Below are 15,943 nucleotides of genomic sequence, written 5' to 3'. Positions count from 1 at the left end.
TAGAATATAGAAAATGGAGCTCCATAGCTCCGATATTGCCCGACCGATGTACCGAGCTTATTACTCGTACTAGCTAGCTGCTCGTATTCCCTCCAATTTCATTCGGTGTTCGTTAATGTGAGATTCACCGAAATTTGATTATCGTTTCATTTCGTTTCGAGTGCGAGGACGAGCACAATCTCTGGCCATCAGTGGAGGAAATCTCCAATCTTGACTGAGTGCCGGGCAGATTTGTGTTTGTCTTAGTTTTTGTTTTGCCATTTTACTTGTAATAATTTTACAATTTTAATGATGTGCAAATAAAGCGAGAGAGAGAGGGAGAGGATGAGAACAATTGCGGCATTTAAGGAAAATCAATGTAATTAAAAGGGGACTTTGGGGGGGGAATGGAATGGAATGGAAGACTGGCTCTGACTCTGACTCTGACTCTGGCTGTAAGTAAAATCAATCAGCGTTTCGAAATGTCAGACATACAACGATGAATGCTGAATGCTGACCAAACAGACGAAGAGTGGGAGCGGGAGCGAGAGGGGGAGAGAGAGAGAGAGCTCTTCTGCCACTGTCACTGCCACTGCCCCTGCCACTCCCTGCCATTTTCCAGAACCACTCCTCCACTCCCACTCATTGCGTGGCTCGCGAATCTCAGCGGAATATGAAAATACATCAAAGTAGCCAGCCCCCAATCCCCCTTCCCCGCCCAGTGGGCCTGGACCTCTCTTTCTCTCTACCTTCCACCCCCCACCTTCTACCCCACTCGTTGACCAAGCAGAAAGCGAAAAATAAACGCAAGTAAAAATGCTTTTTGAGCGTTAAAATTTTAATAAGCCACCCATTTTAATTTTGATTGTTGCGCGGAGCGGTGAGAGCAGGGGCCAAAAGGGGCAAAAAGGGGGAAAAACCACACGAAAAACGATTCCATTTTAGCGAAGAAAAAAAAAACGAAAAGAACCCAAACTACAGAAAAGTTGGCAGCCCTGGCAGGCTGAGGAGAGAGCGAGAAGACGGAGAACAACAAGTAGGCAACACTTTTTTTGCACTTTGACTGAGAGGAGGAAGAGGAGGAGGAGGAGGAGCTGGAGCGGTAGCGGTAGCGGGAGCCTCAATCCAATTGCAATTAAGAGTCTGCGAGTCGAGCATAGATTGCAAATTAAATAAAAATCACAAAATAAATATTTAATATTAATAACAGTAACACAACCCAACCGAACCGAAAAGAGATCAACAAAAAGAGTGTTTTGCAGTAAATCGAAATGAGAGCAACAAAAACGGAATGTAAGCAATCAATTGGGTAAAAAGACTACACGATTACGATTGACTGGGCTGGGGACTGGCCACTGGACTGGCATGGACTGGAAGATACCCTCGCAAAGGATCTCCAAATGGAGATGGTATGTTTGGGTGTATATGTAGATGGTTCACCCAGGGGATACACCCAACACAGAGGAGACCGATGCACGTGCATACCCCATGCACTACAGATATTGTGCGGCAGGGTGTCCAAAAATTAAAATAATATTCGTAATAAAATTGAATTGAATTGCCAGGACATCAGCATATATCGGCGGCATGTGGGGCATGCAACAAGACCAACAAGAGAAACACCAAATAAATTAATTAATAATAAAAAGGCTATGGCTATTGGTCGCATGATTGGGTTGGTAGGGGGCGGGGGGAAGGGTGTTCCGGTTTGGGGTTTGGAGATTCGGTTCGATTCGGTTCGGCTCGGCCGGAGAGCAGCAGAGCTCGTTTTTTATTATTTAATTTTGATTTTAAAATATTCTGTAAATATTTCATGCACTTTGGAGATGGCCGAGCAGAGAAAAAAAAACGAAACAGGACACGAAACGATGGGGACAGGACATACCAGGACTCACCGCCGTGCACCCAGGGCCTCTTTTGGGGTCTGTTTCGGGATCGAAATACAATCTGTTGGCCCTACCACCAGCACCAGTCGGGATAAAGCAAGTAATACCTTAGATTTCTTCTTTTGTCCTTTTTATAATATATTAATTAGGAATTATTTCTGGGGGGAACTATTCATTTTTATTTTATATAAAAATTATAGTCCTTACGATCCCTGCTTCTTGTCGAGGTACAATTTTAGCAGTTGTTAGCTGAAAACTCCCACCATTTAATGCCTGAGAGGAAACAGTTGCAACTAATTCCAGGACTGTGTTATCGTTGGGGGGTTTTTTTTTCGTTATATTTAGAGCTTCCTTTTATCTGTGAGTAAGTCAGTTATAGACTACAATCAATCCCGCAGAATTCGCAGAACGAGTGTGAAAGGGGACTGTGTAAGGCACTTGTCGCCTGGTCAAATGTCAGATAAAATTGATGTCAATTGACCAGAGAAAGAGAGGGGGAGTCCTGTTTGGGGAGGGAAATTAATTGTAATTAATGCATACGAATATTAATGAGAATTCGTGTTAATTAAATGTGACCTACAATAGTCACAACTACAACACCACAACGACAGCAGGACACTCCTTCGGAGCACCATTCCACTACCCTTGCCTCCATTCCCTACCTATTTGGGTGGTGTCCCCAACCAGCCATTTAAAGGCAATTCAATCAAATAATAACCAAAAAAGAAACAAGCTAAAATTTTGATATAAATTTCCGCTTTTCCGCTTTTTGTTGACCAGCATCGTCATCGTCAGCGGCTCGACTCGATTCGATTCGAATCTCTTTGCATTTCGATCAATTTTATTAATAATTCAATCAGTCAAAAAATTATTTGAAACGCCCCAAAGGAAAACAAAAAAGTTTTCCTCAACTGGCGATGCTGACAGAAGCTGCGACAGACTGGGGCAGGGACAGTGGCGGTGGCAGTGGCAGAGCAGGGAATGCTCTTGGTCTTGGGTTTCCGCTGGTATCGGCGGGGGAGAGGGCGGTTTATGGGGTTTCCCACAGCATCTTCCTCTGTTTTTTTCCTTCATTTCTGCTTTGATTTGTGCGGGGTAAGGGGACAGGGGAAAAGATGAAACGCAACCGGGGAAAAGTCGTCGCAAGTCGAACGTGGAACATGGAACATGGAACGTGGTGGAACACTGCGCTATTTGCACAGCAAATGCAAAGAAAAATCACAAGAAGAAGTCGAACTGACTGGATGAAATTTCGACTATTGGATGCCCATTGCTTGGAACAGTCAATCAAATGGAGAGTGAGCGAGAAAAAAAACCGAAATTTTCAGATAAAAAAGAGTAAAAATTACGAATTCCATCGTTTCGATGGAACGAGAAAGGTGATACGGAGATCGTAAGATCGAAATGATTTTTGATAAATGTACATATAAGAAGATAATATCATCTTCCAAATATATGAACCTTTTAAACCTCTTTTAAAGTGTGAATGCTGTAATATTTGTAATATTCGGATCGGACATCAGTCTCTACCGAACATAAGCCCTCTAACTATTACAATCTCCGAGGTCCGGATACGAATACGAATACGAATACGGAACATCCCAGCGAGTGCGAGGTATACTCGTAAAAAGGAGAAAGGAAAAAAATCAAAAACCAAAAGTAAATCAAAACGACAAACAAAACAAAACGAGACGCGATGCGATGCGATGCGACGCATACCCCCCTCAGATCCCGGCCCCTCCACCATCCACTCTCTCTGCACTTCCTCTACCCTCCACCTCCACACTGCCTGCTCCTTCTGGACTCTCGCCCTCTCTGCGTGCTCCTCCTGCACTCCACCCCCAAAATGAAATAATTCCATTAGTACAATTTCTTTTGCAAGTACAAAGAGTAAATATTGAGGCGGTCTATGCGTGGGATGTGGATGTGGGCTGGAAACGGAGAAGGGAGGAGATACCAGGGGAGTGGGAAAAGGAAATGGAGTGGGAGTGGAAATGGGTATGGGTATGGGAGTGGTGGAAAGAGAATATGTATACGTATGTGAATGTGTGGTAGGCTGTTCTACTGTTCCTTTCTGACCCAATAAGTAATACTCCAATTATAATTGACCGAAAGTCCCACCCCATCAATCGCATCAATCGCATCCATCGTCTCATTTGCATTTGTTGGGAAATAATCCCAGCCTGAGAATGCAATACTCGTAATTGTGCAATTAAATATCGGACCATTTGGTAAATAGTTTTGGCACCCGACAAACATCAACAGACAGAAATTAACCTAGACTCTGCCCCTTCCCTCCCCTCCTCTCCTCTCCTCTCCTGTTCACCCTTCACTCTGCTGTGGCATCTTCCACCCCTTCGCATTCCCACAGGACCCTCTTGCAGCACTCTGCTGCAGCAGCACAAAATTTCTGCACAAGTTACCAAAAATTTATTTAACTTTCAATTAGACAATTGAAAACACCAGCAACAACAGGAGCAGCAGCAGCAGCAGCAGGAAGAGGGTTGAAGGTTGAGGAAGATTGTGGCCAAAGGGAAACAGGTTGCTAGTTCTCTCGTTCCATCTGGAACTGGTTCATTGCAGGTGCAAATTATTGGAACCCTTATATAACCCTAAAGGAACGATCGCTCATATCTCCAAGTCTTCGAATGGAATTGCTATATCATAAAAGTAGCTGCAAGGAAAGCTTTTGTTGCTGGATCACAGAGCTACGCCGAAACTAGAAACAATTCACTAATCGATCCCCCAATTATTTTGATTGCTGCAACAACCTAAGCTAGAACACGTTTGCATTGGAACTAGTTGTTTTACGAAGGGAATACGGAAAATGGATGCACTCTGTGGCACTCTATGATTCGCTGGCACATGCCACAAGCACCTACCGCCATGGATTTCCCACTCGATTCCATTGGCAACAAGAGCCAACACACAACAAGCCGCTAAAAAGGAAAACGAAAAGCGGAAATTCAATCAAATCTGCCATAAAACAACAATCAATTTAGAGATAACGGGCTACAAAAAGAGGAGAGTGAGAGAGAGAGAGAGAGCGAGAGGCGAGAGGCGAGAGGCGAGAAGCGAGAGGCGAGAAGCGAGAGCAATAGGAACAGAACGATTGGCGTGCGGCCAATTAAAAAATATACGCGAGACTGTACGTACACACAAAAGTACGACGCAGCAGCAGCAGCACTGGACGAAGGACTAAGGACGGAGGGCGGAGGACAACCGCTAATTAGCACCATGGGGAATTTGTTGTTGGCAGAGAAGAGAAGAACTTGCGCGTAAGCGAAAGCAGTGCCCGCTAGCAGTGGCAGTGGCAGTGGCTGTGGCAGTGGCACCGGCAGCAACCAACAGAAGATGCTGCCAACTTGTGCAAACATCAAAGAGCAGGCGAATTCAGAAGGAGATGGCTGCAAGCAGCAAGCAGCATGTGATTGAGAGGGCGGACAGGACAGAACAGGAAAGAACAGGATGGATGGATGGATGGATGGATGGATGGAAAGCAATGGCTGGGAATTATGGTACGAGTATGCATAAATATGCCAGCCATGACGACGAGGGCGAGAGAAGTGAGACACACACATACGCATACGATGCAAGCCCAACAAAGAGACAGAGAGGGCGAATGGGAAAGAGAGGAAGAAGCTGGTGAGCGCCATATAATTGTAAATACAGTTAATATGAACGGCACCGACAGCCGACAGCCAACAGCCAACAGCCGACTGCCGACTGCCGAGCAGCAGCGACAGAGGAAAACGCTTTGCTTTGGCACTTTTAATTTACGAAATGGTGTTGATTTAACGGCAAAGGCAGCGACGGCGGCGGCGGCAGCGGCAGGACTCCAGGGGGTAGACCGGAGAGCGGACCACAAGCGGGTCCAGCGTGGGAGCGCAACACAAAAGGAAATTGAAGGAACAAAAAAAAACCGTATATTTCGGGCAATCGCGGCCGTCATTTCACTGGCTTTTTGGGTTTCATCTTTCACTCGATTGTGGAAGTCCTCCGTTAAGCTCCTGGGACGTGTGCTCCGTGTTCAGCGAGGGATAAGCGGAACGACTAGAGGGATAGAGCTATCGGAGAGCACAGTTACGAGTACTCTACCCAAAAGCCTTGCGATCTTTGTGGATCTGTGAACTAGGAGATCCCTCAGCGCAATTCGAATGATGTGAAAGCAACTTTACCTAAACCCAAAATCACGTAAAGAGTATTCCAGAGTCCTTATTGGTGTGTGAGATATGTGCGCCCCTGCAAACTCTTTCTTTTTTTGGGAAACGATTTTCCCTGATTAATAAAAGTTACACACAAACACACACACGCACACACGCAGACAGCCAGAGAGATAGAGAGAGAAAGAGGGACGCACATACATAGATACAGCAGAAGGAATACAAACTGTACGCCAGCGATAATCAAAAGGGTGTGCAATTTTAATTGAGCAATTTAATTACATATGTAAGCAAAAGCCAAGCCTCGGCAAAGGAGCAGAGCAGCACAGCAGCAGAGAGGGGGACGGAGAGAGAGATGCCAGAAAGAGAGCGAGCCAAGTCGGAGCGCAGCGGAGAGTGAAAGCGAGGGCCGGAAGGCACACACATAATTAGCAAGCAAGCAAATGCCACTTCACTCCCTCTCGCTCGCTCGCTCGCTCTCTCTCTTTGTGTGGGCGTGAGTGCACGTGTGTGTGTGTGTGTTGACTCTTTGGCTTCTGCTTTGCTGCTTTTTAGGGTCCTTTTTTTGTTGCGTTTCCCCCCGTTCCCAGTCCTTCTGCTTCGGTGGGGCCGCAGTCGTTTTCGGCAGTTTAAGTTTGTAATTAGTTTGTCGGCGCCTCGCCCACTTGTACTTTCCTACGCCCCCTTTTGAGCGGAACCCAGGCCCAAGCCCGAAAGAGATCTATCCCATCTATCCGAATTAGAACTGAAACGATTAGCAAATGGCTGGGATTTACACGAGCAAGTGTTGCCAGATTGAAGCCGAAACCCAAAACCAATTGCAAGATCTTCTGCCTTACGAGTCCATCAAAAGCTTTGGAAAAATTACACCCCCGATTAATAAGCGATTCCCTTTCAATTGTGACAAATGTAAGCCACAGAGCCCGTGTCCGTGTCCGTGTCCATTCCCGAGAAATTGAGAGTTAATATTCTCTCTGTGGGTATCCCCAACCCCCGCCCCCAACACACACACACAAGCTCACCCATAGCCATACCCACTCTTCGTTTCGATGCTGGCAATTAGAAAAACGCGCTTTCCGAGGGGCTCTTCTATGGCACCAAAGTTGACACATTGATCGCCGGTAGGAGAGGGGGGGGACCTCCTGGGGCGATTGGCAATGGGTATGGGGCGCACCCTTTTTGGGATGGACTGATGGATTGGATTGGAAATGGTTGGTTACTGGTTTGCGCGTGGCTCTGCTCTCGCGAAGGGGAGGAGAACCTGCGTCCTGCGTCCTGCGTCCTACGTCCGTGTCCGCATTCGGACTGGTCGAAAAGCTTACAAATCGTGAAATGCGAGTGAGTAATTATGATTTACTAATTAGCAAACAGACACCCGGACGGACAAGCACACACACACACACACACACACCGGACACTGGGGGGATACGGATACGGGTATACGATTGCATAGGCGCAGGCGGATACGGGTACAGCGAATTGGCGGACTAATGCGATGGACAAACAACGAATGCACGGACTACGGACTACACGGAGCGCCGTAGGAGAGCCTGAGACCCATGGACACTGGACACTGGACAAAAGTCTATTAATTAGCTGCACCAACAAGCGGAGGGAGTGGGGCAGCTGCACTGCAACCCCCCCACTCCCACCCGCCATGCCGCCGCGCTTGTTCGTGTAACGGGGATTTGCTCATCAAATTCGCTAATTGTTTTTGTTTCTGCTTTTGCTTTTGCACCTGCAGCTGCCCCCCACGCACACACACACACACACACACACACTCTCCCACTTGCCACAATTTGGCTTCGTCAGGGGCCGAGGGGGAATGGAGGGGGATATGCTAGAGGTAAGGGGTAAGCGCGAGTACAGTCCAAACAATTAGCGTAATTTCAATTTTGTTCAAAATTTCATAAACAGCAAACGGAAGGGGGTGGGGGAGCTTTTCCCCTCCACCAAACACAAGCACCACAGTGACATCAGCACCCCTTGCCCCTCCCCCGGACCCCCTCTAGCCGCACAGAGAGCAGAGGCAGGGGCAGAGCAGAGCCTTTGGTGCACTGCGGACAGTTAAGCCTCTTGCACCGCCGTTGCATACTTTGGTGCGCTTTTTGACAGCAGCCTCCGAAAAAAGGAAAACCATCAAATTTACGCTCTCTCTCTCTCTCTTTCTCTCTCTCTCTTTCTCTGCTGTTCTGCTTCTTATTTCGTTTACTTTCCATCAGCATAATGCAGCGAAAAGGGGGAAGAGGGCGTGTGTGTGTGTGTGTGTGTGTGTGTGTGTTAGGGGTGTAGCAGGAGGTACAGGTAATGGGGAGCTGGAAGCGGAGGTGGAGAGCACGTCTGGGAACAGGCAGGACAGGAGACCGCTAAAGAGCGGAGGAAGGGGGACCAGGAGCAGGGAGCAGGTGAGAGGCTTACGATGCTATTACGTTATTCTGCCATCACTTAAAATCCAATAAACAAATTAATAAACAACAAAAACAGCAACCCACACACACACAGGCACCTGCACACACTCGTATGGAGAGTGTCAACCCATTTATTGCCTCAAGTCCGGAGTGAGTAAGAGAGGGAGAGAGAGAGAGGGCAAGGTACGTGTACGTGTACGTGTACCCCCTGCTCTTTCTATCCCACTCTTCAGCTTCCGATGAAGCTTTCAAATTTAGTTTTTGGCGCTCACTTCTCTCTCTCTCTCTCTTAGGTATTTTTTTGGGTGCACTTTCCGTTTACCGTTACACGTTTTTCAGTGATTTTGTTTGTTTTGGTTTTGGTTTTGCTTTTGTTTTTTTTTGCGGCACAAAAACACAAAAAGAATTTTTAACGAACGGGAAAAGGCCTCCATGTTCCCCAGTCTCCCTCTCTCCGTCGCACAAACACACACACACACACACACACACCTGCTGAATGCTGAAGGGAAGAGTCGGATTAGTGCGGCGTACCCTTTCCCTTCCGAAAAGTTCAATTGGAATCTGAAGGCACTTGTCCCTTGAGTACAACGACGATATGTGTACACGTGTATCTCAGATAACACTCATTAAATGCCACTGCACATAGAGGACTACCAGATACTCTGTACTAATCTAGAGGATTGATTACTACCTTCCCTGTTTGTAATATGTATTCGGAAGCATACACCCAGCGAAAAAATCTCTGAGAAAAGAATACACCACAACCGTAACGTTTCTATTCAAATATTTATGCTGTTATAATTGCACCGAGAGTGGATTTCATATTTAAATTAATTGTAACAAATTGTAACGAAGTTGTGTGTGTGAGCATGTCGCAATGGCGTGAATCTCAATCACAAGAGGCACGAGATGATAGAAAAGGTAGAAAATGCATCATTTATATTTATTTAAAAGTTTTTCCAATGCAGATTAAATATGCGCCGTATTAAAAAGACTTTCACACTTGATCTACATGGATCGCAGAAAATTAATCCGAATTATGTTTAAAAATTCCCAAGCTTGATTGCAATGAATTTCGTTTGATTGGTAGACCATAGTACGAGTATTATCTAAAAGTTAACCAAAGATGAGCCCTCCAAGGCATTCTTAGAGGCGGAATCAAAACGGATAATTAAGTCTCAACATAAAACATAGGAATGTACATAGGATATACATGGGAAAACGGATAAGTCGAGCGCTGCTTGCTCATTTTCTGGCAGTGTTGATTCCCCTTTAGCCTTTCGTGTCTGTCTCCTTAATATGACTTTTGTTCTCTGTTGGCGTTGCTCTGTAAATGTATCTGTGTGTATCTGCATCTGTATATCTGTATCTGTGTATCTGTATCTGCATCTGTGGCTGTTTCTGTTCTTTGTTTTTTTCCTGTTGTTGTTTTCGGTGTGCGTTTGTTTTATTAATGTTGACCGTCAATTATGTTTTAATTGTCATAAAAGGTTTGTCCCTTTTGACTCTTTCTCTCTCTCTCTCTCCACACATGAAAAGAGATGAGGCGCGGAGACAGGCGGGGAGGGAGAGACACGTATGCACACAATAAATCCACAGTGGGGATAAGCTTTAGCTCGACACAATTGCAGGGGGGGGCGGGGGATAAAAGGAGCAAAGGAGCACAACAGAACAGAAGTTGCTTGTCATCATGGCCAAAAGCATGCCCCCCCGCCTCCCCAACCAGCAACTGTAAATCCTGTGCATGTGTCGTCTGTGGATGTCCGTGTGCATGGTTGTGCAAAGCCACTTCCACTTCCTTCCTTTCACTTGACAGTTGAGTGTGTGTGTGTGTGTGTGTGTTCGTCTGGTATCCTCCTCTGGTTTCCGCTTCGATTTGGTTTGGTTTTACAGTTGTCAGGCAATTTGCACATCAACTTATACTGCAAAGATCAGCACAAAGTGTACCAACACACACACACACATACACAGAGAGAGAGAGTGAAAGAGCAAGAGAGAATGAGTGAGGGAGAGGAAGGAAGGGTAAACTCAACTGCTCTCCGCAGTAGACTCCTTTTTTTGTTCAACCTTTCATTAATCAAATTGAATTCCATGTCGCACTGTCCTGCAGAACGCAGAGAGGCAGAGGTGTTATGCAACGTGTTATCGATGACACGAAACGAATATCATACAAATGCCAATTGGTTATCGATAAGAATCTCGATCGAAAGAAGATTGTCCCCCTTAAAATTACTACCGATTACAGATATATATCGATTATTAATTGAACAGGCTACAAATATGTATTGAATACAGGACAAGGCTGTGGTCGATACATCTTGCATCGATTATGGTTATCGCGAAAGAATCGCTAATGATGGCCAGTCATAATGGGAGGACCAACAACTCGTTGCAACAATTATAAAAGTATAAAAGAGCGAGAAACCAGAAAAACATCCAACAAAGAATACACACACTGGCAGGCAGGCAGACAGACAGTTCTCGTGTCCTGGCTCGAACAGGATGCTGGACAGGGGATTAATGCAACGTTTAAAACGTTGCCAGATTGACGACGTCAATCTGTCTCTCTTTCACTCTCTCTATCTCTCTCTCTCCCTCACTGTGTCCTGTTGTTGTGTTTTTTTTTTTTTTTTTTTTTGCTGTTGCTGGCTGCCAATTTATGAAATTTATTTTTTGCCTACGTTGTGATTATTTATTCAAAAAGTTGGCCTCGACCCAGCGTCTGGTCCAGGATCCCGGACCCCAGACCCCGGACCCCGGACTCCGGTTGTAATTGCAATTGTTGTCAGTGTGTGGCATGTGGCATGTGCTGCACAGGGAGGTGGCAGGTGGCAGGTGGGACTTGAGGCATGGGGCATGCATGCTAAATAAATTAATAACACAATTTATGCATGACGCACATTTATAATTACATTTGGAAATAATTTAATTAAAATTGTTAACGCTTGATTGAAGTTAAATCGAATTGGACAAGACAGACGACATACGACACAGAGACGGACAGACGGATACCGAGAGGTCGTCGGTCCCCGGTCCCCAGTCCGCAGTCCCCAGTCCTTGGGCCTCCACAAAAGCCAACTTAATTAAATTAGCCTATCAATAAGGGGCATAATACTCGTCAAAAGCCAACAAACTGACCAATTTCCATGCCACAACAGCCATCCATCCATCCATATCGGGCCACCAGAATCTGTGGGACAAATGTCACTTCTTTGCTTCTACCTCTCCCTCTCCCTATCCCACCGCCCCCTTGATTTGGGGGCTGAGGTTGTACAAATAAACCGATTCGCTGTAGCGGTAATTAAAAGCCAACCAAATGGCCAAATAAGCCACAAGCACACACATAGAAACGGAAAAAAGGAAGAAAAGTTGTTTCGAATTTGTATGCCGATTGAAATCTTAGAGAAATAGTGAGAGGCGGCACGGTGCGCGGGCCACGAAGCCAGTGCTACCCTGCAACGGAAAGGAGCTCCGATCGAGGGTTCCAGGGACTGAGGGAAACCCCGCAGTCATCATGCCCTTGCATTCTGCAGGGTATTTCCAGGGTAAACGCTAATAGCTGATTGAGAATACGAATGGGAGACCAGCACACACACACACAGACAGACCATAGATAAGGTAGCCCCCAAAGTACACACACACACACACACACAAGCAGCCAAACACGAGTAAGCGGTAAATCAACAAGAGAACATACAGACACACACACACGCGCGCAGGCACATGCATCGCATGTAAATATGTATTGGTTATGCCCACAAATCAATTAAGTCGATTGAGAGGCAACAAATTTTCGGCACAACACACACACAGACACAGCGTAATAGAATGACAGAGGAAGAGAGAGTGAAGGACAAATGTAAAGAGTTGTTAAGCGCTCAAATGACACATGCAAGACGATGCACGACAGGGAGAAGGGGGGAGAAACTCTTTCCGCTCTTTCCGTTCAAAAGAACCGCGCGGAAAATGCCAACGGAGTGTGCCCTCAAATGTAGGCAACGTATTTCCGAGTGGCTTCCGCACAAAAGCAGGCAATGGCGTTCCACTCCCTCGACAGCCCCCAAATGCAGGCAACACTTTTTGACTTTCGCCTGTCCTAAGCTGCCAAGAGCTGTGGGTGTGTGTGGAGGGCGGTGCGGTGTTGGCTGGTGGCTGGTGACGGCAGTAATCTTAAATATTTGTTAATTTGCTAAAAATTCCACACTGCCACACACAGACAAAACCGAATCAAAATCCCACACACACACAAACACAAACCAATTAAACAGACCAACAACAACAAACAGGGGGAAAAACTCTGCCTGCTGGCTGCTGCCTGCTGGCTGCTGCGCTGCTAGCAACCGCAGAAAACGAAGCCAAAGCCGACGTCCAAACCAAACCAAAGCAAAGCCGAAACCGAAACCGAAGTCCAAGCAGCCGAAAGCATCGCTGTAGCATCCCCGACCGACCCCGAGACTGCATGTCCTGGCTATAAATAACCGAGACATGCCGCGAGGCGACATCAGTCCTGACCGGGTTGCACACTTGATGGGTCGTCGCCGGGTGTCGTCTTCGTTTGTCGCTCTTTTGATGCTCTCGCTGGCTGCTGCGGCTGCTTGTTGCTTCTTCCACAAGCCCCATCATCTTGCGTTGCTATCCTTCGCCTGGGAGGATATTCTGGGGCAATTGGGATCTATTTTTGTTGAGTGCATTTGTTGCTTTTTGTTGTTGTCGTAACATGTTTACGAATTGGTTAACGGGAAGCAGTGGCACAGCGCCTCGGGGCATCGGCCTCACTGCGCCACCGTTGGCTGCCGCCGCAGCACCACTGTCCGTCGGAATCGGCAGCGGTGGGGGCATTATGAGCACTCCGCCGGATGTCATCCTGGAGGTGGGCCCCGCGCCGAGCAACGTGCGCTTTGTGGCCCACGCTCTGGTCCTGGGCATGCACAGTGGATACCTTCGCTCGGCCATCCGCATGGATGAGAGTGCCGCCGCCTCAGGAGCGGGCTCCAACAGCAGCACAGGAGCCACAGGCGCCCAAGGAGCCGCGGGAGGAGAGCTAATGCTTTACTTGGGCAACGTGACGGCGGAGCAGTTTGCCCCGCTCCTCACGTACATGTACACGGGCTACCTAGACTTGAATGTGGACAACATCTTTGCTGTGCTGCTGGCCACGCACGTGCTGCACATGCCCCGAGCTCTGGAGATCTGTCGGTGGGTTGCCACCTCCCTTCCACCATTCCACCCTTCCGTACCATACTCCCCCTTTTCTTAGGCTCAATTTGGGACTCTGTTTTATTTTTTTGTAGATCCTTTCTGGCCCGGGCCCAGACCGAGGGCTATCTGAATGGCAGTGGCAGCAATCCCCCCCCACAGCTATGTCCGACGGCGTCAGTTAGCGCCAAGATCATCCGGCCCATTCCGAGCAAGGCCACGCTCCCGAACTTCGGCTTCATGCCAGTGCCCCTGCCACTGGCTCCTCCTCCGCCCCCAACAGCGCCACCGCCGCATCCTCCTCCCGTCCTGCCCGCCTATGCGGGTGCCGCTTCCCTGCTGCAAGTAGAGCCGGAGTATCCCGGACTGGACGTGGCCTTGGATGAGGACGAGGAGGAGGACGTCGAGGTATTCATCGACAGCAACACTGTCACCGACAACGAAAACGAAATCGAAGACATGGAGGCCGAGGACTGCAATGTCTCGGTCGTCAGTTCACTGGCCAGCAGCAGTGCGGGCAGCCTTAACATCGAGCGCCTGGACGCAAAACCGCCCACCCCCACACCCACACTCACACCGACCCCCAAGCCGCAGGCACCGACCAGGACCAAGAAAGAGCCCCCAGCAGCAGTCGTGCAAAGGGGATCCCGCTCCACACGCTCTGGGAAGCCAGGGAGGAGAACCAATGCGAGCGGACTTCAGGTGGCCAAGGCCCCGGTGCCGGCCGCCCAATTGGAGACGGCCACGGCGGCGATGCCCTCCAAGTTCATCATCGACGTTGCCAGCTGCGACGGACCCGTGCGATTCCGTCGCATCCTGAACACCGCCTACGGCCACAAGCCGGAGGCCCTGGACGGCTCCGGATCGGAGCAATGCGAGCAGCAGCGGACCCAGCAGAGCGTCAGCTACTCGTTTCACCAGCAGATGGCCAGAGCCATTAGCAGCCAGCAGCGGCAGCAGTTCCACCAGCAGCAGCAGCACCAGCAGCAGCACCAGGAGGAAAGCGAGAACAGTGGCGATGCCACAGGAGGATCGGGAGCAGCACCAGCCAACAGCCGAAAGCAGGCGAATGCAGGAGCCTCCTCCTCTGCAACGACCGCCAGCAGCAGCAGCAGCGGAGGAGCTGTAGCACCCAGCCAGGAGCTGTATGTGTGCGTGTACTGCAAGCACACGTTCAAGTCGCAGTACTGCTACCAGAAGCACGCCAAGCGGCACCTGAATCCTCTGAGCCTGGCCAGTGCCGAGAAGAAGCTGGTGGCCAGCGGAGACCATGGAATGGTGGCCATGGAATCCAGCAACACTGGGCAGGACAACAGTCAGTCGCAGGAGGCCACAGCAACGGCAGCAGCCACGGCAACAGCAGCAGGAGCAGCAGCTGCCACATCCACGGCCACAACAAGCGCTCTAATGCGGCGCGAGGTGCGTCCCTTGGACATGAATGTCCAGTACTATCCCTGCAAGACATGCGGCAGCAAGTTCCCCAGCTACTACTTTGTCCACAAGCATCGCAAGATGTGCCATGCCGATGAGATCGAGGCGGCGGCGGCAGCGGCAGCCACCAGCAACACTAGCAGCTCTTCAAGTGGAGCCGCCGCAGGAGCAGGCACTGCCACTGTCACCGGCAGTCTCTCTAAAAGAGAGACGACGGTCGCAGCAGCGAAGGAACCTTCAGAGGATCAGCAGAAGCCGTAAGGCATGCAGCGAATCTTGTGGAACTAACCAACAAAAAATCAAAAGCAACGAAATCTACGAATTTACGAATACACCACACCTACACCTACACCTACCCTATAACACTGACATACACAAACACATACACATACAACTGTACACAGATACACACACACACACAATCGCTGAATGTTTTTTTTGTTTGTCGCTCTAGAATTTCAATTCAATAAAAGCAAAATACTACCAATATCATCCGAACAGAGGAACAACAGAGAAGAACAGCAGTTACGAGAGAGAGAGAGAGATATGCGGTATTAATCGTCAATCGATGATTCCACATAAAACAATCGATATATCCCAGAGTCAGAAGAGTACATGCTGTCTACAAACGAATCTGTCCACGAAGGGATCCGACAATCATTGAAGAAAGTCAGAGTGTAAAACTTACAACATTAATCAAAATCGAATGATATTGATTGCAATTTGTAATCGGTATGGAGATGATATAGATCAAAAAGCGTTAATTAAAATCGATTGTTATCGATAGAATCTAAATCGAAATAGCTGTGCGATATGGCGTGGCAGAAGAGGTTAGGGAAGAGCTGCAGTAAATTTGTGCCTATATATGTACGTACGTTGA

At 48.1% G+C, this 15,943-nt stretch overlaps 2 protein-coding genes across 2 annotated transcripts in view; one reads left to right on the top strand and one right to left on the bottom strand.

Annotated features, from left to right (window-relative positions):
- Nucleotides 1-15,943, bottom strand: part of Smr (nuclear receptor corepressor smrter) — a 62,406-nt gene that overhangs the window by 9,633 nt on the left and 36,830 nt on the right.
- Nucleotides 12,943-15,471, top strand: LOC4815401 (uncharacterized). The gene is made up of 2 exons (XM_001355347.4): nt 12,943-13,632; nt 13,728-15,471. Exons 1-2 carry the CDS (start codon nt 13,154-13,156, stop codon nt 15,322-15,324), a joined length of 2,076 nt encoding a protein of 691 aa, XP_001355383.3. The 5' UTR covers nt 12,943-13,153; the 3' UTR covers nt 15,325-15,471.

The sequence above is a fragment of the Drosophila pseudoobscura genome, chromosome X, assembly GCF_009870125.1.
Source record: "Drosophila pseudoobscura strain MV-25-SWS-2005 chromosome X, UCI_Dpse_MV25, whole genome shotgun sequence".
NCBI lineage: Eukaryota > Metazoa > Arthropoda > Insecta > Diptera > Drosophilidae > Drosophila > Drosophila pseudoobscura.
This window is presented reverse-complemented; position numbering and strand designations above follow the sequence as displayed.

Coding starts and splice junctions, on each gene's coding strand:
- LOC4815401 (XM_001355347.4), top strand. CDS start 13,154: ATGTTTACGAATTGGTTAACGGGAAGCAGTGGCACAGCGCCTCGGGGC. Junction 13,633..13,727: donor CGAGCTCTGGAGATCTGTCG/GTGGGTTGCCAC, acceptor ATTTTTTTGTAG/ATCCTTTCTGGCCCGGGCCC.